The 24,200-nt window shown below is 43.0% G+C and overlaps 1 protein-coding gene across 1 annotated transcript in view; it reads right to left on the reverse strand.

Annotated features, from left to right (window-relative positions):
• HEATR9 (HEAT repeat containing 9) overlaps nucleotides 1–24,200 on the reverse strand; it is a 153,506-nt gene that overhangs the window by 66,832 nt on the left and 62,474 nt on the right. Inside the window, exons 6-7 of the mRNA XM_086928757.1 lie at nucleotides 17,731–17,850; nucleotides 13,535–13,608 (exon numbers count right to left, since the gene is read on the reverse strand). Of these exons, the coding sequence (XP_086784883.1) occupies nucleotides 13,535–13,608; nucleotides 17,731–17,850 (194 nt within the window). The remainder of the gene's footprint in view (nucleotides 1–13,534; nucleotides 13,609–17,730; nucleotides 17,851–24,200) is intronic.

Raw genomic sequence — 24,200 nt, forward strand, 5'->3', positions numbered from 1 at the left:
ACCTGAGCTGACAACAAGATTGACCGCTTCCTCCGAATTGGTCGCGTCCCGGTCCGCTCTGGGCTCGATGGCATTTTGCGGTTGCAGGAGATTCCGCAGCACTGCTCCTTCCGGAACACCTTAGTAGTTTTCCTTGGACAGAAAAACGTGTCTCTCCAAGTGCGCGGCCCAGAACGAGAGGGAGTCCGTAGTACGCCGGCGCCGGAAAGAGCATTTTGCTGGCTTTGAAATATCCAAGAAGCTCCGATTTCCTAGCGCAGTTCCTCGCAGGCAAAGAAGCGGATATGGACCACAAATCAGTGCAGGTTAGTTTATTTTGTGCATTGACGCGTTTTGGCCCCTCCCACGGACCTTGATCACATGACACAGTGAAAGGTTCGGCATTGGTTTAAGTAGGTTACAATTTGCTGACGTTAACCTTTGGTGTGCAATGGCATACAAATGTACACTTAGACAAACATTTCGTAAATTATAAACTACAAGTCTATCTTCATTGTTGTCTCATACAAATGTCATTTGCGATATGTAAAGTTGATAGTCGCAATATAAATCAATGTATGCTTGACAAGTAAAATACATTGCATCAAATTTTAAAGACCTAAAATGTGGTCAATCTTAAAATACGTCACCATTTAAAACCAATGTCTCAATAAAGTGAATATATGTGCAAAAAAGTGCAAAAATAAGTGCAAGAATAATAGTAAAATAATTCATGGAATAATTATGGCAGCAAATATTCCAACATAATTGCTCATTAAAAAGCAAATTATTATATATATATATATATCACCAAAGAGTCCTCCTCAATAACTTGAGATACAGCCCCACAAATACAGATCCGTCCATAGCAGGTAGATGGTGCAAAAAGTAGAAGTTTATTTTTGAACACCAACGTTCATCATAAATGCGAACAAAACAATAAAATTAATATGGCTGACGCATTTCGGGTCCATGCATTCAACTGGGGCTCACAAACAATTACAATGGACAAAATTGTATCATTTAATCCTTCCTCAATTTTATCAGTCCCCAAACACTAGACCTTCAACATTACATATCGAAGTGCAATTTCGATCAATTCGCTCTTCATTTAACTCATATGGTGAATTCCTCCGCAAATACAATGAACAGCTCATGTTTTTTCAGAGGACATAACCTACACACCATTATATTTCAAGGTCCAATAATTTATGCATTTATTACATCTTTTTAGCCCTGTGTTGACTCAGCACCACATATGCTATACTGTGCGCCTTCGCTCCGGCTCCGAAGCACACTATGTCATGGCGAGATAACCACAACACCTACCACAATTCAAAGGTTTTCACATGACTTTTGTATGTTCATTCTTTCTATATTCTGGATCTCACAGTGTAAAGTGCATAATTTTTATATATATTTATTCACAGTACTCTGATCTAAAGTGCATAATGCATATGTGCAAACCAGTATATCCCAAAGGATCGCCTGGCAAGGTGTTCTCTCTTAATTTAAAGAGCATAATGCATATATGCAGATATTAACAATACTCCTGATCTATAGTGCATGACGTATATGTGTAAACCAGTATATCTGAAAGGATTAGCTAGGGTACAACTGAAATGCCACAATTCAAAGTGCAAAGTGCATGTATTCACAGTACCCTTGATCTAAAGTGTGTAATGCATATGTGCAAACCAGTACATCCCAAAGGATCATCTAGGGTACAGTTGGAGTTACATAATTCAAAGTGCAAAATACATATATTCACAGTACACTTGATCTAAAGTGCATGAATCATGTGTGCAAATCCGTTCATTCTGCTTCTGCCACCTCCATAATGAATGGGCTTCATCCATTTAATGATTACAAAGTGTCATGTGCTCCATCACATTCAATGAATTGTACGGCTAATACCATTCACTCGACTTCGAAATCATATACTTTTAAAGGCTCTCCTACTATCTCAGAAAAGTGCTTAATGCTGGTTATATCATTCCCATTTCTTGAGAAATAAAGTGTGATGTGTTCCTATTTATATCCTAAAGGCAAATAGTATTACCATAGATTGTAATTACATCACAGATAATAACCATATTCATTCAAAAACAATCAAAACAGATCCTGAAATTTCATCCCAAAGTACTTGCATGTCCCAGTTCTACAGATGAACATGTAGCTGTGCATCCATGTTATGTCCCCCATGTGGTCTCTGAGCCCAATGCCAAAATCAATTGTGATTCTTCTCTCCACAGCTCTTTTTCTCAGTCTCCTCACCTCGGGTGGGCCTTAATGTGTTTAATCCCAAAATATTTGAAATGTGCAAGGGATCGTTCATGATATTGCTCAAAGTGGCAAGTCATGGGGTAGCTCTAATCACCATTTGTGATCACTCGCAAATGATGGAGGATCCTGATTTTAACTGTTAATGGTGTTCCCCGCATATAGCTTGTCACACCCACATCTTAATGCATAGACCACATAATCGGTATTGCATGTGATTCTCTCATTGATCATGATCCTTTGACCCTCAAACATCTGAAAATCTTTACAGTTCAAACCCTATTGGCACGCCTTACAGAGGTTACATTTGATAAAACCTAAGCTTTTCCTTGGCAGCCTGTTCTTCTCTCCTTTCCCAGGGTCAAAGTAGCTGCATGTTAATATATCCCCAGTTATTTTGTTCTCTTGGATATTATCTGTGGGCCCCTATAAACAATATCCTTCAAGTGCTCAACCTTATTCAATGCATGCCAGTTCTTTTGCAGGATCTTTTTAATCCTGCGTTGAGTCATGTTGTACTCAAGTAATGATCTCTTTACTTTGCCATACTTTTGAGCCAGGTTATTGCCTTTTGGGTATAACAGATGTTCTCTTCGCTTCTAACTTACCCTCTATTTTGCATTTCTAAGACATTCACAGGATAACCTCGTTCAGTGAACCTATAAAACATATTACAGACCTCTTTATCATATTCCTCATCAATCCAGCATATCCTCTTAGCATCTGACTGTATGGAATACTCTACTTTAAGACCCCTGGATTGCCACTGTTGGCATGCAAAACATAATTATTGGCAGTCATTTTACTATGCATTTTTGTTATTGGCTTGTTGTTAATCATGTCCAATTCAACATTCAAGAAGTCACAGTAGGACCTGCTGTATGTGCTCGTGAACTGTATGTTAAGTTTGTTGAGATTTTCTATGAATGTGCACAGTTGTGTCTCATCTACCCACAGGATAAATAAGTTGTTTATAAATCATGTCTATAGTGTGACTCTCTTCATACATGTAAATTGATATGTAAATTGATACTTGTATAACGCACTACTCACCCGCAAGGGTCTCAAGGCACTTGTACGAATACCGCTGGAGAACCCATCCTGGCTTTCCCTGTGAGGCGTCCACTCCTGGGCACCCCCAAGGTGGAGGCCAGGCATCCTTAGCGTTGTGGGGGCCGTTGTGGAGATTAAGCAAGCTATTGCCCAGAGTTGCAGAGTGGGACTCCATGATTGGAATAGGCACCGAGGCGAGAATGATCAGTTCCGTGGAATTTTGAGCCCAAGTCCCGCCGAGGCAGGGAATTGAACCCTGGTCCCGGGCGAGACCTCTGCATCAGGGTCTGCCGCTCTAATCATTGAGCCACACTTCTCCATATATATTCCTCCCTCTCGTACATCGCCCCTAAATACTGGAACAGCCTCCCTCAATCGCTACGAGAAATGCCCTCATATCTTAGTTCTCGGAAACACCTAAAAGCATTTCTGTTTTAAACATGCTCCTGCTCTCCGATAACTCCGCCAATGAGGCGACCTAGAGTAAAGCGCCGAGATGCCCCCCGGTGATTTGTGCGCTATAAAAGAGTGAATAACATAACATAACATAACATCAGCCCAAGCCTTCTCTGTCTCCCACCATCCCATGACAAAGTTTGCGTAGGTGGGGGCGAAGGAAGTGGTCATCTCTGTACCCTCTTTCTGCAAGTAGTACTTATTAATAAAAATGAAGATGTTGTGGGTGGGACAGAACTCCAGCACCTCCAACATCATTTCTGTGTACTCAAGGTGTTCTATGGGTCTATCCCTTAAAAAGTACTCAAATGCTTCGATCTCTGCCTCGTGATCAATTGATGTCTATAATGATGATACCATGTCAGGCGTGACCATGATGTATTCCTGAGTACTTAAGGTATGATGGAAGAGTGGTGACATACTTCTGCAGTAACAAATCCAAATACTTTGAACTATTCTCCAGTAGGGACCCAATTCACTTCACAATGGGTCTCCCCGGTAGTACCTTGGCATTTTTATGTATTTTAGGAAGGAAATAAATTTTAGCAATCCTCACATGCTGTACTCATGGGTACTGATAGTCATCCTATTCCAGTAGGTTGCGTTCATACCATAACTTCCGTATTGAATAGTATTCATATTCAATTTTCTTCATGGGATTCCCCGAGAGGCAACTACAATGGGTTGTGTTGCCTAATTGCCTCTGAGCATTCATTAAATACACATTTCGAACCATCAGGACAATGTTGTCCCCCTTATCTGAGGGCTTCATAATCAATGAAGGATTGTTTTTTAAGTCATACTTTTCCAATCTTTTGTCGAGAAGTTACTTTTCTTTGGGTTATCAAGCCACTTCTTCCTCAATACATTTAGGTCTTCCCCAACTAGCTCTTGAAATGATTGATTCTATTGCCCGGAAGCAATTAGGGACAAAACCTAGTCTTCAGTTTCATCCCACCTGGTCATCAGTGGTGAATCATATCGTTTTCAGGGCCTCCATTCGGGAAAGTGTTCCTAGCAATTCCTAATCATTTCTCCCATTTTCTTCACCGGCACATGTTGCAGCTCCCATATTTGAACTCGAAATAGAATCAGTCGACTTTATCCCCCTATGATCAGAGTTAATGGTATCCTCTGTTGTCAGATCATGAATGGCCAATAGGTCAAGAACATCAGCAATTTTAAACATAGAGGGTCTCGATCTGGCCATAGTATTGGTGGCTACTCTTTTAGGTTTCATTTGATGATACGTATGGAGTTTCAACGTCCTCATATATTTATAGAACTCAATTCTAGTGTCTGTGAAATCAGGGATGAATGTTGGACAGAAAGTTAAGCCAAAATTGAGTATTCTCTCTTGATTCTGGTTTAGTTTCATCAGTGAGGTATTTACTACAAGGGGCCTAGTTCTTGGGGCATCATGTGTGCATAGTACTCCTACTTGCTACCTCTGTTCTTTCCTCACCCCCTTCCATTTGCATCTTCTTGTCCTGCAGTTTCTCTTTAGAAATTATGCTGTACCCTGACCCTTTCATCTTGACGCGTAGTCATATAGAGGAGATGAAGTTCCCTGTGAAAATCCACCTTCTCTAGAGATTTTTCATCTGCACTAGAGCCTGCATCCGAGCTAAACCCGCTCTTGCTGGGCACCCTTTTGACTGGTGCCTCTATTCTCTCCTTAGCCTATAAGTTGTCGAACTTCTTTGCGAAAGTGTAGATGCTGCCAAATTGGTAATCTAACCTGTCCCTGGTGAATGTTATTGCTTTTTTTCCATTATTTCCTTATCATATTCTTAAGTCTTTGCCTATTTTTAATATTTATTTCTTCGTTGTCGCATCATCCTTATATTTCTCCAACTCTTTCAGGATCAACTCCAACTTTGTTGATTTTTGTTCAATCTTTCTCTGTGCATGCTTAGGTAATGTCCTCATCAGCCTCACATAACATTCCTCTGTATTTTTGCACCATTAATTTACCAGATCCTCATCCATGTCCTCATATGTTGGTAGTAGAATTATCTGTAGACCTCTGGGTGCTCTCTAGATTTCGGAAATTTGGTGAGTGATGTCATTTTCCATCACTGTTTTGCCTCCAGTCTCCTTGCTTTCTCCATTTCCTCAATCAGCTGGTACAGTGTATTATTTCCTATGTTGAGATTCTCCATTCCTAGTGGCTCCATTTTTTTCACTGTAAGTCGGTTCTGCGGCTAGCCTCCATTTAGCCTGCCTGTCTTCCATTTCAGAGGATAACTCTGCGATGTTTGTAGTGCTTTGTATGTGCAAGTTCAAATCCATTTATTTAATATGTGTCCATCATACAAAAACAATCATATCTTATCAATGTTCACACTTTCAAGTTCTATGCTCATGTAATTCTGATTAATTTTACTTGTGTTGCTCCATTTTTTCTCTTTTGGTTAATTGCTTCCTCTTCGCTCCTTCTCCTACCTTATATATTTACTTTTTGGTAGGACACAACAAAACTGCCAGGTGCCTCTGTGCTCTCTTTATTTCATCTAGCATGCACTTATCCTTCAGTGCATTTAAATGCCATGCAGAGAATGGGACTACACCATTTACACCTCTAACTCCCAACCACTATGAAGGATTACAGGCTCATTCGGTAGGTAACAGTAATCACTCCATGCACGCACCAGTTACCCCCCTTACCTTAATGAGATCACAAGTGCTCCAAGCGGTTTCTCCTTCGTCCTCAGTTATAGTCTTCTTCTGAACCACTCAACATTGACTTTGTTTCACCACGCACCTCCAGGTGCAGTATATATATTTTGCATACCTCATTTATACTGAACTGCATTGTAAAGGCATGTGTGGTAAAGGCAGATGCATGAATTGTAAAAAATGTGTGGTAAAGGCATGCGCGGTAAAGGCATGCTTAGTACTGTTGGACAACCACACATTAATTTAGCATTTAAGGAAGGGGAGAAAATGGAATTTCTCTTTGTATTCTTAGATGATATGTTGAATTTGTGAAAGAATGATGGCACTGCCCCCTGTATCATGGGTTCATGGACCTGTCAACGGCATTCGACTCAGTGAATAAATCAAAGATGTGGCTAAGGGTATTGGAACTAGGGATCGAGGCACCTTTGGTGAACTTTTTGTATTACCTACATATCGATCTTAAAGCCAAGGTCTGCATTAGCTAGAATGGCGACATGTCGCCTAAGTATTGTTTAAAACATGGAGTGCGTCAAGGGTGTACATTGACCCCCTTACTTTTTATTTTATATATATAAACGATCTTTGCTACCATTTGACATCTAGTCCCATTGACACCCCTAGATTGCTGGAGTCCAAGTACACGCATTGTTATACGCGGATGACGGAGTTCTGCTACCCCATACACCAAAAGCTATGTGTGAACGGGAGAACCGTTTTGTGCTCTTTATTGAGTAATTTAGATCTGACTACAAATTTCCATAAATCTCAAGTCATGGCTGTTGGCCCTGGTAAAAGTACTTCAAACAGACCTATTCGTAATGGACCGTTTTTGTTGGGTGGAAAAGAGTCTATCTATCTGGGACTCACTTTTTATTCAGCTGGCACTTGACACTCTCAGGCGACTTCTTGTCACTTAAAACTTGGTAGATCAGCATGAGCTGTTTTTACTCTCTCCAGTCCCTCACTCAAAGGTAATATTTCTCCCTTGTTAAAAGTGTGCAATGCCCAGTGTATCCCTGGAGCAGTATATGGGGTAGGGGTCTGAGGTTACCACAAAGCTTTTTTACTTTAGACTGAGGAAAATCACATTTGTCGCACAATTTTACATCTTACCCCGACAGCTTCTGCTTATATTATTCATGCAGAGCGTGATCAGCAATACATCAAGGGCACCGTCTATTTAGCACCTCTGTGGCTTTGGATTGGTAACTGGGTAAATCCTCATGCCAAATTAGACTGGGACATTATCTTGGACTGCCTCTCCTTGGGGAAAGGATACGCCATTCCTTGGCTGAGCTATGTATCTGATACTTTGAAGGCCTTGGGGTTGTCTTCTCTCTATCGCCCATAGCCATAAGAAAGAGGTTAAATTACTGGTTAAGTGTTCGTGTCTCCAGTTTTGAGTGGAAAGAAGATTTGCTTCGGATAGTACGAAAAGTGCAGTATTACATTATTACAGGTTGCTCGCTTCTCCTTAGCCCGTTTTTTATCTTGAACTAACTAATTGGGAGTGATCTCTGCTCTTTCTGATTAGGTCTAACACTGTATGGCGTCGTTGTGTTTTGCTGGTTACATGATGCAAAACTCCCCAAATTAAAACAAGGGTTTTAATTTGGGGGGTTCTGCAACATGTTGCTAATGTGATAACCTCTCTGAACAACCCTTGCTACATTATATTTTTTTGTGCCTATCATAAACATGCACGCTCACAGTTTCTAAAGCCTCTATTAAAAAATCTTAGTTATCGCAGGTGCAATGAAGCATTACAGCACTTGCAATTGTAAACACTTGGATCATCTGTGCTAGAACATGCTCTTTTAAAAACCTGCTTCCAAGCCAGGAGAATGATGGAGGGCTAATTTATCATTCAGGGTTGTGATGAATTCTTTTATCATGTTTGGTACTCATAATTTGTGTGATTCTTTTTTAATCTGCTAATTGTTTTTAGTGGTTTTAACACTGATAATTTCTGCTGAAACATTAACATGAATACGCTATGTATTTATCTCTGTTTGCTGATATTTATTGACCACCAATTTTTGATTATACTGATGCCTGGACTGAAGGTCTTTTCTCTCTTGATGCGTTTGTTTTAGTCCGTTGTGCAATGTCATATTTTCCTTGTGTCTTTTATGGGCTGTTTGATCAAATAAATAATTATTGATTGATTGGTGGCATTGTGGCAACTCAAATTTGTGAGATGCTTTTGCTGTGATTTATAAGAAACAATGGGAAGTGCCCACACCTCAATTATTGAAATAGTGATTATTTGGAGAATTATTTAGAAAGGAACAAGTGTAAATCAATAACACCTGAAAAGGTAATTTTATGTATACCCATTAATCATGTTTTTGTTTTTTTATGAAGTTTCAAATTCAAAAGGAAAACAGTCAATATTTCACAGGGAAACACAGAGCAAAACACATTAACACATCAATTTATGAATGTTTACAAATTAATTCCTATTTCATGACAACCAAAGCATGTCAGGCATTCCACAGGAGCCAATCGTATCATTAAGTGTCTCTGTTAAAAAGAAAAACACAGTTTATGCTCTTCTTGTTTTTTCACTTAGCTTTGGTTGTCATGAAATAGGAATTAATTTGTAAACATTCATGAATTGATGTGTTAATGTGTTTTGCTCTGTGTTTCCCTGTGTCATATTGACTGTTTTCCTTTTGAATTTTGTACAAGTTGTTCAGTTATTGTGATGATTGGTATAGTGTATCTTTTTCTGTTTCTAAAAGAAACTTCATAAAAAAACAAAAACATGATTAATGGGTATAAATAAAATTACCTTTTCAGGTGTTATTGATTTACACTTGTTCCTTTCTAAATAATTCTCCAAATAATCACTATTTCAATAATTGAGGTGTGGGCACTTCCCATTGTTTCTTATAGTATTACGGTCCAGCCCCCCCTCAGTCCCGCTACGGACCTGACTCCTTCGGCTGTTTCTTTGCTGTGATTTAGGATTAAATTGTGTAATTCTGAAAGAGCAGGAATAATAACACTTTTGCTTTTAGTTACCTCCTAAACAATACAACTGTGTCAAATGCAACACATAGATACAGACATGATGTTGCACTGCAGAATCCAAGAGGTTTAGGCAATGAGTGCAGGCCAAGAGCAGGTAGTATGTTCTAAAATCACTATGTATATGTTCACATATGCTGTAAAGTGTTTTGAGATATGTTCTGGATTCCCAATATATATGTTTACATGTGTATAATCTATTCTTCTAATTCAGAATTAGTTGTTCTGATGGGATCTATAACAGAAACAATGTTAACTGCATGGAAAAGTGTATGGCTGTTACTCATGTCACCAATTCCAGTTCTTGCCTTTTTGGCATCCTTTTTGTCCTCTGCCTGGTGCCTATTACCATATGGATTATTGGTTCTTCTTTGATTACTCACTCTATTTTGGTGTACACACATTGGGCATCTTGATGCCCTTAAGGCCAGGCCAGTACTGTGTAGCTGCAAATGTGTAGTCCCTTACATAGTTATAGTTTGAGTGTCTATCGCTCACATACCAACACACATCACATCGCCTGGTGATGCATCCCATAGCACGATAACCACATCTAGTTGGTCATCATGCATCAGGGCCGGACTGGGAGATGAAACCGGCCCTGGCAAAGAGCTCAGCAGGCTCTGGGGGTGGTTGCTAGCAGAAAGCTTTGTGCTGATTTTGTTGCTAGGGGCGCTATTGCAGCTGTGCTGCAAAACTGGCCCCCGGTAACAAAAACGACCCTCTAGGGGTCTAAAACTGGCCCCTACACTTGCGGCCCACCTGGGAAACGCCCGGTACCTGCTATTGGTAGTCTGGCCCTGTCATGCATGACATGAAAACACTTCGCACTTGGGATAAAAACAAATACAATACCCTTTCAACAACATGCCCTACACTGTATAGCTTGCCATCCATGTGGGTGAGTGCGTCAGCGTCTCACATAGGGGTGGTAAGCACTATGCAAATGCAACAATACAATACTTGAAACAAAGGGCCAGATGCATCAAAGGGTTTTGCCCATTCTGTGTCTATGGGAAAATGTGTTCATACATATGGCCCAAAGAATCTTCCAGTTGAGGTTTTTGATAGGAAACCTTCCAGGAACAGCTAAAATTGTGCAGCAAGACTTCTGAGTAAGCAAAGGTAACACATCACAAGAATCCAATTTGCTGAATGCACACCATGTGCTACCATAAGAGTGTGTATTAGTTTTATTAGTTTTCACGTAGGCTAACATTAGTTAGATAGTAGTTGCATAAGCAGGTGCAACTTCAGCCTGTCTTGACCATTTTAACCAACAGCAGGACTTGTAATTTTATTTTGACCATTATAGATATTGTGCTGAATGCCCCAGTACAGAGCATTGTGACTAAAAGCTTGACACTGAAATTGTCTCACAACATGGGTCACTTGGCTGCTATGGGTGACCACCTACGACCGTGGAAAATTTTGCAGCAGATTTTGCAGCAGATTGATAAATATGGAACTGAAGCTCCTTAAAATCCGGGTGAAAATGTAAGTCAATGGTACGCGAAACATTGAAGAGGACTTGTTTACTATATGGGACCTAATTACGAGTTGAATGTTACTGGCGGGGCAGTAAACTCGCATGTGAATTTACTGCTACTGTGTCGTAAAATCCACACCGGTAAATTCCAATTACATTTTAAACCCCTTGAAAAGGGAAATTACCAGCCATAAGTCACAATGATCCTCAATTCCATTGGGTTTAACATATACATTTACCACCTGCTGTGAGCATATTTATTTGTAATGCACAATAAATCATCCCCAAGGGGGTCTCTCGGCGCCTGGGTAGCAGACAACATAGTTAGGGAGTGTCCATTAAAACAGCCAGGTTTTAAGAAGTTTCTTAAACTGCGCCAAATGGCACACGCTCGGTTATCATCCAGCAGTCTGTTCCAGTGAGTGGGAGCTAGATGAGAAAAGGCACGTCTGCCCATTTTAGACTTCCTGATTCTCCGCTTGCAGAGTAGAATTTGACTGCTTGATCTCAACTGGCGTGCCGGAATATAAGGTTCTAGTTTCTTTCTTAGATATGCCGGGCCCAGCCCGTGGAGTGATTTATACACTAGACATAGGAGTTTAAAAACGGATCTTTTCCTAATAGGTAGCCAGTGCAGTTGGCGCAAGAGAGGTGATGAAGGCATTCCGTCGGGCTTGCTCAGGGCATGAAGTGCTGCTGTATTTTGGACAACTTGCAACCTAGATAACAGGTCCTCCCTAATCCCTACCAATAGAGAGTTTTCCGTAATCTAGTCTGCTGACTAGAAGCGCCTGTATAAGGACTTTTCTGCAGGAGAGGGGAATCCAAGGAAAGATGTTTCTCAGCATGCGCATAGTACTGAAGCACTTGCCGGCTATAGTTTTTACATGCTCCCCCATGGAAAGTTTATCATCAATTGCAATGCCCAAATTCTTTGCCCATTTTTGGGATATGGGGGCTTCCCCAAGTTCCACAGGCCACCATTCAGGGGTCCATAACTCCTCTGCTTTCCCAAACAGCAAAATCTCTGTTTTACTGGAACTCAGCTGTAGAAAGTTCCTGTTCATCCATGTGGCTATTTGTAACATATAGAGCTTACATTTTTCTCTGGTCACGATGGGGTCCTTACCTATGGGTACTATCATCTGGGTGTCGTCCGCATACAAGATCGTATCAAACCCACAGGATCTAATAGTCTAAGCCAGGGAAGCCACATAGATATTGAACAAGGTAGGGTTCAGGATGGAACCTTGTGGTACCCCCTTATCCATTACCAAGGTTACATATAAAAATGTGTCCAATTGTACACATTGTGTTCGGTCGGTCAGAAAACTGTGCATCCATTGTAATGCCTTTCCTCCGACACCAATCTCTAGCAGCTTTTCCATAAGGATTCTGTGAGAGATGGTGTCGAAGGCTGCCGACAAATTAAGAAAGACTAATTTGGTAGGTGTTCCCTCGTCTAATAACATCCTTATTCATCTGTGACCTCAGTGCTGTAGCATGCATGAAAGCCTGACTGCGAAGGATCGAGAAAGTTGTTTCGTTCTAAATAGCCCGAAAGCTGTCATTTCCTCAAGGTTTCCATGATTTTTTAACAGCATGGTAGAAGCGAAATTGGTCTATAGTTTTGTAAGTCTGCCAGGTCAGCTAGTGCTTTCTTAAGCAAGGGCTTGATGTAAGCCTTCTTGCATTTAGAAGGAAATACAGCTGTAGCTAATGATAAGTTGTAAACCTCCATAATTGAATGAGACAAGGCCAGGGTCAGATCTGAAATAATACAGAGAGGAGCCACATCTGCCGGGGAGCCTTACTTAGTATGTGCCAGTAGAGATAAGACTTGCTCACAGGTGATGATTGAGAAAGTCTCCAGACTAGGGAGGCGAGGGTCTTCCTGGTGAGGTATTACCGCCCTAACCGTCTCTTCCGAGTTGAAGGAATTATAGATTTTATCAATCTTATGTTTGAAATGCTTGGCTAGATCATCACATAGCCCCTGCGAAGGAAGGAGAGAGGACTTATTAGCAATGACCCCCATCACAAAAAATGAGGAATGAGGATTGACTTTTGCTGCAATCAAAACATCAAGCAATATTTCTGGGCAAAGTTACCACCCAGAAAATCGGGTCCAGTGTTCCCACCCCAGGTAAATCTGGGGGTGGGAACAAAGGCCCACGCAGAGTTAGGCCTATAGTGATTATGAGTCAGTCCACAACCACATTTCTACCATTGGCTCCCTTTTGTAGTTGTACACTACGACAGCCGCCACATTGTTCAGCGTGTCCCTGCAAAAAGGCTTGGACTCAAAAATAAATAAAATACGCAGATCTACCTTCGCCTGTGGGGGCACTGACTAGGGGCAACCTGCTGGGCCAACCACAAACTTGAGCCGAGAAGGTTTGGGCTCAAGGCCACCCTATTCATTAATTCTGGGGTCACCACTGGGGTGTGGATATACACTTAGGGATTTTGCAGGGTGTGGACGATGTAAAGCTAAGGGTGCTCTCTAAGAAATGCTGGCTGGGAAGACATTGCTGCAGTCTTCACACTTACCTCTCTGCGAGGTCCCACATCAATGGCTTCATTCCCAAAGCGTCAGCAGCTTCACCGACCACCTGCTTTACAGTCTAGATTAACATGACATAAAATGAGAAGCTGTGAGGGAGAGAAAGCATGACAAAGAGACAGACAGAAGAAGATTGAGTTGTGTGCGAATGTATGACGCTACTACGCGGGCAAATACTACGCGTAGGTTACTACGCGGTCATTACAACGACCGCGTTGTTACCACCTGTGGCTTTACATCGCAAGTCGCTTTCACGAATTGAGCTATATGGCACGCTGGACTTAGGAATAGTGTAAATTACTATTCCTACTCCAGTTAGCGCAACAGCAGGGAATGTGTAGGACATAAAATCCAACACATTCCCTGGTGTTGCACGCCACCTTGTGCAAGTCATATAAACAACTTGCGATGTAAAGCCGCTCATGGTAACATCACAGTCGTTGTAACAACCGCGTTGTTACCTACCTGCTTGGTCACTGCAGCGTTGTAGAGCAGTTTCCCGTTGTACGCAGAGGTAGCAAGAATAGGAGAGGGCAAGCGAGAGAGAGAGAGAGAGAGAGAGAGAGAGAGAGAGAGAGAGAGAGAGAGAACAAGAGTAATCGAGGAACATCAATGGGAAGGAAGACAGAGATACAGAGAGGAATAAAGAAACATACAGGAAGGAGGCTTGAGGGAAGTGAAGGATATTGAGGAAGAATGAGATAGGGTGAAGAAGTCCTGGCCTCATAACAATTCTCTGTTCTTCTTTCTCGTGTGTGTGTCTGAACCTCAGCTGTGGCCCCTGTGGATTGTGTAACAAATCATGAAAGCTCCTCGGCACGGGTGTCTTCACAGACAGCAATTCTCAGGGTGCTGATGAGTCTAGCACTCTCCCTTCTTGCCTCTCCTCTGTACCTGGTTGTCTCTGCCTGGCATCTCTGTTCATTGGTCTGTTTGTTTCTACATGTTCGGGGCAGGACTGGGAACCAAAAGCAGCTCTAGCAAAAATGCTCACATCAGTCCATTTTCTCTTCGTCTCCTCGTGCAATATCTTTCTTACAGTCCATTCTCTTTCTCCTCTCCTCTCCCTCTTTACTCTCTGTGATCATGTTCTCCCTACTCCCCTCCCTTATTCCCTCTCTTGAAGCCTCCTCTGCCTGCCGCGATTAATCTCAAGGCACTGTGGAAAGTGACAGAAGCACCAGGCCCGTCCATGGGCTCTCAAAACTGCCCTCTAAGGGCTCCAGCCCACCTGGGAAATGCCCAGTGGAATCTAAGGCCTGTCCAGCCCAGCCATGTTCGTTTTGACAAGAGAACCCTGCCTGCTACCTGTCTCTAGTTATTTCTATGTTCTTTGAGCTAAAATTTGTGGTGAGCTTTTCTTTTTTGTTTCCTGCTAATTCGTTTTCTATATCTCCTAGTTCAGCCATGCACAGTAATCCCACACACATGGCCCAGATTTGCAAAGATGTGATCTAACTACCGTAGGATTGGTCTAATTTAGGAGTACGTTTCCAGTATTTTTGGAATTTGCATAGGTCTGCAGGAGTACAAATCTTAGACTGTGATTGCTGCAGTCACCTCAGTAGTACTCTGTGAGTTGAGTAGCAGCATTAGCAAATGCACACCTAAAAATTGGCTAATGCGAAAATATCTGAGAAGGTGCACTTTCTTACTTTCATTTTCCCACACCAATTTTGAGGTTGTTGACATTTTAAAACGACCTTGTTATTTGGTTGTCACCTGCTTTCCACCCCCAAAACAATATTAATATTAGCCCTGTACATCAGGTATTTGCATTTCACCACAGCCAGTCTTGCAATGCTGTCCTTTTCGATCTTTATCTGTCTTCATTCCATAGGAATTCCAGCCACCTGCCGTCAATCCACTAAATTGTCTAGTCCACTTCCAGAACTGTTGACTAACTGATAAAATAGAGTAGAAGGCAACGTATCATATCCGATTTGATACATTGGTGCGTTCTGTCCAGAGCCCATGTTCCATTGAATGCCTGGGCCGTACAAAGGCCAAGAGTCTGCAGCCTGCCTAGGACAATTGAACATTTGCCCATAGACTCATTTTAACTGTAAAACAACAAGTAATTTCTTTTATATGAGTTTACCATATAAGTAATGAAAATGTGTTTGGTGTTATGTTTAAGGGTGGGTGAAAAATGTCGCTCCACCAGCAGATTTCTCAGAGTTTTGCCCACTCCTGCTCTGCTTGGAGAGTGGAGTTCAAGGCAAAACTCCACCAAGTGCTGTGCGGCAGAGTTGTTCTCGCCGACATTAAGTTGGCAAGTGCGAAAGTGAGAATTTGCATTCCTAGCATGATCTTCTAGTGCTAGAATGCCTCCTGGCGAGATTTGTCAATGTAGGCAGTCACGGCAGGTTGCTACCGTTCACTTTGTGAAAGCTGCCGCTCGCGTAGAAAATCTACTAAAGCAGCAGAAAGAAGCAGCGCCATTTGGAGCGAAGCGTGGTGCTGTCCGTGCTGATTCTATAGAACAGAGCATGCTCTTGGAGCTAAAAATCCCCACGAAGTGCAAAATCCCGCCTTTCGAAGAACTTCATGGAATAGAGCTGAATTTGTAGGTCACTCTGCAGAATTAGGGAGTGAAACTCCGAGAGTTTCGCCCTCCCATAGCTATGTTTCAGACACAGGAGGCCCTACACCCTTCTGGCTTTTTGTGTGCATACTAATTATAACTTCCCTACTTCCATACACATGAATGAAAAACATGGGCCATCGTTTAAGCTATGCCGAATTTGCAGTTGTCTATGGACTTTTTTCAGGGATCCAGCTTTGGTTGGCAATTACAGACCAGCTTTGGAGGGGAAGAACTTAACCGCACAAGTCGCCATACCATAGTAGCATAGCAAAGATTGTTATAACTTAAAGTAGTTTCTAGAAACACACTTGTAAAACAATTATCCTAGCATGGAAGAGACACAAAAAAATATTTATTTGGAATCACCATGATTTTAATGCTGGTTTGGAACAGACAATATTCTGACTATGATGAATCACTCTAAATTTGGTGGCCTGCCTGTTGCAATTCTATAAGCATCTCTTCTGCTGAAAGGTCGTTCCCGATGGCAGACTGTTGGCTGTTCCAACATCAGGAACACCCCTGCCTCAATCTGGTAAAGGACAGCAGATGGGATACCGCCAAATATTTGCCAGATTTCCTGTTATGAATTTTCTTCTGTTCTAGGGATGTAACAGAAGCCCCTGTAGCCCCTGCGAGGTGGGGGAACAGCATTTCAATCCCCCCAACCCTACAGGGGGCCATTCAACCAAAGGCCAAATGATATCTGTGTGATATGGCAGACTAAGGGGCCACTCTTCACATTCTGAAGGGGTGGGCTATCATTTTGATAACTTCAGAGCCCCGTTCTTGTTGAAAGATACAGCTCTTCCAGGTTACAGAATGGACCGAGTGGAGTTACGTTTATAGTACAGTGTCCAAGTTCAAAACAACTGGAGAGTCAAGGGGAACACGGAATACCTTGTTTATCGAACTGTAGTGCAATAGCACCTTAAGCCCTAGGCTATCACTGGTAAATGACAGCACCCGCCACATGCACTGTTCAATAACCCTGTCTGCCCCGGGGCCTGTAGAAAAGGCCACACATCTCCCTTGAGTGTGTGTGGAGGGGAACTGTACTCACCATTTAGTGTATGTCTGTCCTCGTTATTAGTTTTTGTTTTCTCTGTGCCCACCTTTTTGCATGACTTTCGCATACCTTTCATTTTTGTATGAAACTGTACACATCTTGTGTGCCTGTCACTATATTCATCCTGTTGTATATGTCTATGTCGTTTACTTTATGTCTATCCTTTTCCTTAGTTTCTGGATGTTACTGTGATCCTTGCTTCATTTGAGTCTCTCACTGTACCCATCTCTTGGTATGTCTGCCCCAGGACCAACCGCTTACTTTGCGTCTGTCACTTAAACTGCAATACCCCCTTTCTATCACAGTGATCAACTCCCACTTTGTGTCAGACACTATGCTATCCTTCAATGTGTGTGTCACTGTGTGAGCCCCTCCCTTTCTGGCTTTCACTGAACCCCTTTTTAGTATGCCCATGTCAGCATGTCCTGTCCTTCAGTTTTCTTCTCTGCACCAAACTCTTACACTGTGCCTCATAATGTTTATTTTGCTGGTCTGACAGGTAGGTCTCCTCAAACAGTTCTTACCATCAGAGGTTCCTTGTTCAGTTTCATTTTCAGTGCCTCGAAGACTTCCTCCTCCAGGCCCTCCTCCTGGATCCGCTGAAGCCCAATGTTCATCAGCATGCGGCAGGCCTCAATGCGATGCTGCAAGTCAGTCAGAGCAAAGAACAGCAGTCTGGTTACGATACATTCGAAGGAGTCTACATCTGCTGGTGGACGGGTGGCACAGGTTCAAGATGGCGCTTTGGCCACCAGAACCACATGTATGACTTAAAAACATGAACCAAATATTTCCTGCAATGCAGGCCTCGAGTCTGGATGGGCCATGAAGATGAATGGGCAGAAGACACTTATTAACTTGGGTTTTCCAGAGATCGCCTGTTTTAGGCAATAAGACAATCTGTAAATTTCGCGCATTCTTAAGCAGAAAAAGTTACACACTGTGTTGAGGCACTGGGTTCAGGGAATGACCTCGAGCCATGACTTGTCTCCATACATGCACACTGGGGATAAAGAGCAGGTGTTTATTTTATTTATTTATTTCAGTTATATATAGCGCTGGCTAGACCCGGAGGTATCAAAGCACTTTACATGAGCATATTAAAAACATAGGAAAAGGAGAAAGAGTGTTAAAAAGTAGAGCGAGTTTTACAAGAGCGTGAAATAACATCAACATATACTCCGTAGTTTGGCAGAACATCAGTAATTCGTCGGAAGACGGGGGAGGGATAACAGTGGAGAGACACGTTCAAATGAGCACTTTACGTGTAAGGAATTCCTGTGCTGCGAGTGGGAGCTGATCTCTGTAATCGCCCCTGTGTACATCATTGTTTCCAGGACTCCGAGCCCACATCTCGCGGCCCCCGCTCCGCGGGCGCCGCTCGTGTGTTGACTCACTGGACTGAGGGAAGTGAACTGAAACTCTCTCTGGACCCCGCGGGACTGCGAGGACCAGCGGGCAGTGCAGATTCAAACTTGCCTCAGCTGGTCCTCTTCCCGCCCCTACCTCCCGTTCTGTTTAAAGGAGCGAGCAGTTTTTAACACAGTCGGATTCCTGTGCTGCGAGTGGGAGCTGATCTCTGTAATCGCCCCTGTGTACATCATTGTTTCCAGGACACCGACCCCACATCTCGCGGCCCCCGCTCCGCGGGCGCCGCTCGTGTGTTGACTCACTGGACTGAGGGAAGTGAACTGAAACTCTCTCTGGACCCCACGGGACTGCGAGGACCAGCGGGCAGTGCGGATTCAAACTTGCCTCAGCTGGTCCTCTTCCCGCCCCTACCTCCCGTTCTGTTTAAAGGAGCAAGCAGTTTTTAACACTGTCGGATTCCTGTGCTGCGAGTGGGAGCTGATCTCTGTAATCGCCCCTGTGTACATCATTGTTTCCAGGACACCAAGCCCACATCTCGCGGCCCCCGCTTCGTGGGCGTCGCTCGTGTGTTGACTCACTGGACTGAGGGAAGTGAACTGAAACTCTCTCTGGACCCCGCCGGACTGCGAGGACCAGCGGGCAGTGCGGATTCAAACTTGCCTCAGCTGGTCCTCTTCCCGCCCCTACCTCCCGTTCTGTTTAAAGGAGCGAGCAGTTTTTAACACCGTCGGATTCCTGTGCTGCGAGTGGGAGTGTAGTGTAGTTCCTATTTTCCCTATAGGCCCTGCGCATTGGAATAACATAAACAGCAGTGTAGACGTAGGACTGCGGTCTTCTAGGTCTCTACTGACTATGTTAGACTTAATTTAGGTTTGCGCCAGCTAACTCAGAGGTCACTGGAAACTTTCTTGACTGAATAGGAAGTGATCAGCTTCCCTGGCTCAGACAAGAAGGGATTCAGCTTCCGACAACCCCATAAACATGACAACTTTGCTCCTCAGAATAAGAGTCAATCTCTAGAGTCGTGTGAAACAATAGACAGCTATTTCACTCAGTCAGTTGTGCAGATTTACTTTCACCAGAGTGCAGAGAATAGAGAGATGGGCATTTTCAATAAAAGATATTATTTATTGAGCAGTCTTCCTTCTCATGCAAGAGAAATGATTTGCCACAATTGCAAGACTTGTTATTATGAAAAGTGCGTACAGTAAAAGGAGTATTACGAAATAATACTGTAAAAGCATTGATATGGTTTCTTAGCCATAAGATGGTTAAAATGAATAAAATATATAAATTCATATATACATTGGCTAACGACCTCAACTGGTGCTTCTAACTACGCCTACCCCGGTGCACCTGACCTAAGCCTAATACATGGGAGGGAGTAAGTAAGTAGCAGTTTAAGTTAAGTTGGTTTTGCCAAGAGTTTGTTTCAAGAATTCTCTCTAAGGGTTTAGTCAGCACCGTACCTCTGGAATAGAATGCAGGAGGTCTGGTATCTCCTCTAAGGACCCGATATCCCAGTCACCCGCACAGGTAGGCTGGAAACGCCGGAGCTGGATTTTCTCGGCAAGAGAAAAGACAGTGTCCTTCTCAGCGCGTCTAGGAGGAGGGGCAGCGTCCGTGGGCTTCTCGCATCTGCTGGGCTCTCTGCAAGGGGACAGATGTTCTGCTCCAGTATTCACCACCACCGTGTGTTTGCTTAAGGCAACGTTGGTATATTTATACCTGAAAGGTGCCGAGTTTGACGTAAGTTTTTGGACATAAGACATCAATAAAGATGTCACTAAGAACTGGTCGTTCTTACAGTGCTCGCAGGAGTTCTATTACTAATCAAAACAAAGCAAGCGTGGCTTTCCCAGGTTGCTGGGGGTTTGGGATGTCGAAGGAACTCGGTGTGCTATCTAGGAATCTAAGGAAGTGGCTTCTGCTGTGTCATGGACTGTCATGGACTGCAGAGGCGTGTTACTGAAATATGGCTCTGATTATTATGCCGTTTATAGGGATATGTATTGATTATAGCCGTATAGGGGCATGAGGTCACAATATTGATCGGGGTCCTAGATAAAACACATCACCCACTCCACGAATTTATGTCCATCAAATTACTAAAAACTAAAGCAATAAGAAGCACGTGTATTCCTACCCACCCCAAAATACATTATTATTTTGAAATGGTGTACATGAAATACATGAAAAATGAATAGGTACTGTACGTTTATCAAGCATAGTAATCATTCAAAAAAAATATTGCATATGCATTCAGTTGAACGATTCTGCGAAGAATTACACATGAAAAGTCTCTAAATACAGAAAAGAAGGGCGAGACTATTTCATCACATATAAATACAATTGTAAAATGTGCTAGAGGCTGAGGTAATATTTTGTCTCTAGATCTACTAAAAATAGAAGCTCTGTTCTTTATGAATAGTTCTACTTTAAGCAAAGTACGTGTGCCAGAAAAAAGGTAAATATTTTGGAAATTTTTGAAAAAAATAATTTCATGATGAGCGGGGAGAAAAGAAAATTCAAAACACTTTTCAGTACCTTTTGTTTATCAAAGCTGAAGGCCGAATTCAGAGTTCATGGGAACGCTGTATGCCGGATTCTTTTCCAAAAGTTATTGTTTCTGTTCAGGGGAGAACATCATTTCAGACACGCTCTCAAAGAATTGGTCTACATATTCAGGTGACAGTTCGACCAAGTTCGATAATGCTGTAACTTGGCAGTTGTGAGAATGATTGCTATCATCGATTTCAGGATCAGCAATGCTCACAGAAGGTCGTACCTGGGTGATGCTGCTTTCATTTCTAGCTTTACTGCCACCACCTAGTCGTAGCGCAGGAGTCTCAACGAATGCCGTCATCAGGATTGGTAACCGATAGGGACAACACCATGCGTGAGCCGTTACTGGACTTAGCAAAGTATCGACGTCCATTGGTATTGCTGATGGTAGTGCAAGGCAGGTGTCTAACATGCATTCCTCTCCGCATAGCATACATCGAAGCACAGGTAAGATGCAGGTCTGCCATATAGGTCTGAATGAAAGAAACCAGGTCATATTCAGATCTCGTAGCCGGGCTATCCCAAGGACTGTAGTTATGCGGTCCCGGTAGCGTATTGCTAGGATCGTTTCTTCCATCCGTGCCGGAGTCATGTCTGCGTTTTGGTTTGCCATATCGGAGCAGGAGGGTCAAAAATAAAATACCTGCTACGAGTCCCAAAAGTAGTGGTAGGCCGCCAAAGATCGAATGGACAAAATTTGGAAAGATACCCAGGACTGCTTCAAATGGTGTTAATAGTCCCGAAAAAATTGTCTTAAATACTCTCGAGATACCACTGGCATTCGAAATATTTAGGATTTGGCTGAGCATTTCAGTGAATTTGTTGATAAAAGTGTATGTATCTCTGCCGCCGTCCTTGCAACTTGGAGATCATACGTCTCTTTTGATGGCGAGATGGGAACTGTTGTCTGCAAAAGCACAGACTTCATTCTGCTTAAAGTATCAATTCGAATAGAAGAGTAATTCCTTACGTGTAAGGAATCCCTGTGCTGCGAGTGGGAGCTGATCTCTGTAATCGCCCCTGTGCACATCATTGTTTCCAGGACTCCGAGCCCACATCTCGCGGCCCCCACTCCGCGGGCGCCGCTCGTGTGTTGACTCACTGGACTGAGGGAAGTGAACTGAAACTCTCTCTGGACCCCGCGGGACTGCGAGGACCAGCGGGCAGTGCAGATTCAAACTTACCTCAGCTGGTCCTCTTCCCGCCCCTACCTCCCGTTCTGTTTAAAGGAGCGAGCAGTTTTTAACACCGTCGGATTCCTGTGCTGTGAGTGGGAGCTGATCTCTGTAATCGCCCCTGTGTACATCATTGTTTCCAGGACACCGACCCCACATCTCGCAGCCCCCGCTCGTGTGTTGACTCACTGGACTGAGGGAAGTGAACTGAAACTCTCTCTGGACCCCACGGGACTGCGAGGACCAGCGGGCAGTGCGGATTCAAACTTGCCTCAGCTGGTCCTCTTCCCGCCCCTACCTCCCGTTCTGTTTAAAGGAGCGAGCAGTTTTTAACACCCTCGGATTCCTGTGCTGCGAGTGGGAGTGTAGTGTAGTTCCTATTTTCCCTATAGGCCCTGCGCATTGGAATAACATAAATAGCAGTGTAGACGTAGGGCTGCGGTCTTCTAGGTCTCTACTGACTATGTCTGACTTAATTTAGGTTTGCGCCAGCTAACTCAGAGGTCACTGGAAACTTTCTTGACTGAATAGGAAGTGATCAGCTTCCCTGGCTCAGACAAGAAGGGATTCAGCTTCCGACAACCCCATAAACATGACAACTTTGCTCCTCAGAATAAGAGTCAATCTCTAGAGTCGAGTGAAACAATAGACAGCTATTTCACTCAGTCAGTTGTGCAGATTTACTTTCACCAGAGTGCAGAGAATAGAGAGATGGGCGTTTTCAATAAAATATATTATTTATTGAGCAGTCTTCCTTCTCATGCAAGAGAAATGATTTGCCACAATTGCAAGACTTGTTATTATGAAAAGTGCGTTCAGTAAAAGGAGTATTACGAAATAATACTGTAAAAGCATTGATATGGTTTCTTAGCCATAAGATGGTTAAAATGAATAAAATATATAAATTCATATATACATTGGCTAACGACCTCAACTGGTGCTTCTAACTACGCCTACCCCGGTGCACCTGACCTAAGCCTAATACATGGGAGGGAGTAAGTAAGTAGCAGTTTAAGTTAAGTTGGTTTTGCCAAGAGTTTGTTTCAAGAATTCTCTCTAAGGGTTTAGTCAGTACCGTACCTCTGGAATAGAATGCAGGAGGTCTGGTATCTCCTCTCAGGACCCGATATCCCAGTCACCCGCACGGGTAGGCTGGAAACGCCGGAGCTGGATTTTCTCGGCAAGAGAAAAGACAGTGTCTTTCTCAGTGCGTCTAGGAGGAGGGGCAGCGTCCGTGGGCTTCTCGCATCTGCTGGGCTCTCTGCAAGGGGACAGATGTTCTGCTCCAGTATTCACCACCACCGTGTGTTTGCTTAAGGCAACGTTGGTATATTTATACCTGAAAGGTGCCGAGTTTGACGTAAGTTTTTGGACATAAGACATCAATAAAGATGTCACTAAGAACTGGTCGTTCTTACAGTGCTCGCAGGAGTTCTATTACTAATCAAAACAAAGCAAGCGTGGCTTTCCCAGGTTGCTGGGGGTTTGGGATGTCGAAGGAACTCGGTGTGCTATCTAGGAATCTAAGCAAGTGGCTTCTGCTGTGTCATGGACTGTCATGGACTGCAGAGGCGTGTTACTGAAATATGGCTCTGATTATTATGCCGTTTATAGGGATATGTATTGATTATAGCCGTATAGGGGCATGAGGTCACAATATTGATCGGGGTCCTAGATAAAACACATCACCCCCTCCACGAATTTATGTCCATCAAATTACTAAAAACTAAAGCAATAAGAAGCACGTGTATTCCTACCCACCCCAAAATACATTATTATTTTGAAATGGTGTACATGAAATACATGAAAAATGAATAGGTACTGTACGTTTATCAAGCATAGTAATCATTCAAAAAAAATATTGCATATGCATTCAGTTGAAC

The sequence above is a fragment of the Lissotriton vulgaris genome, chromosome 7 (genome assembly GCF_964263255.1).
Source record: "Lissotriton vulgaris chromosome 7, aLisVul1.2, whole genome shotgun sequence".
NCBI classification, from domain to species: domain Eukaryota; kingdom Metazoa; phylum Chordata; class Amphibia; order Caudata; family Salamandridae; genus Lissotriton; species Lissotriton vulgaris.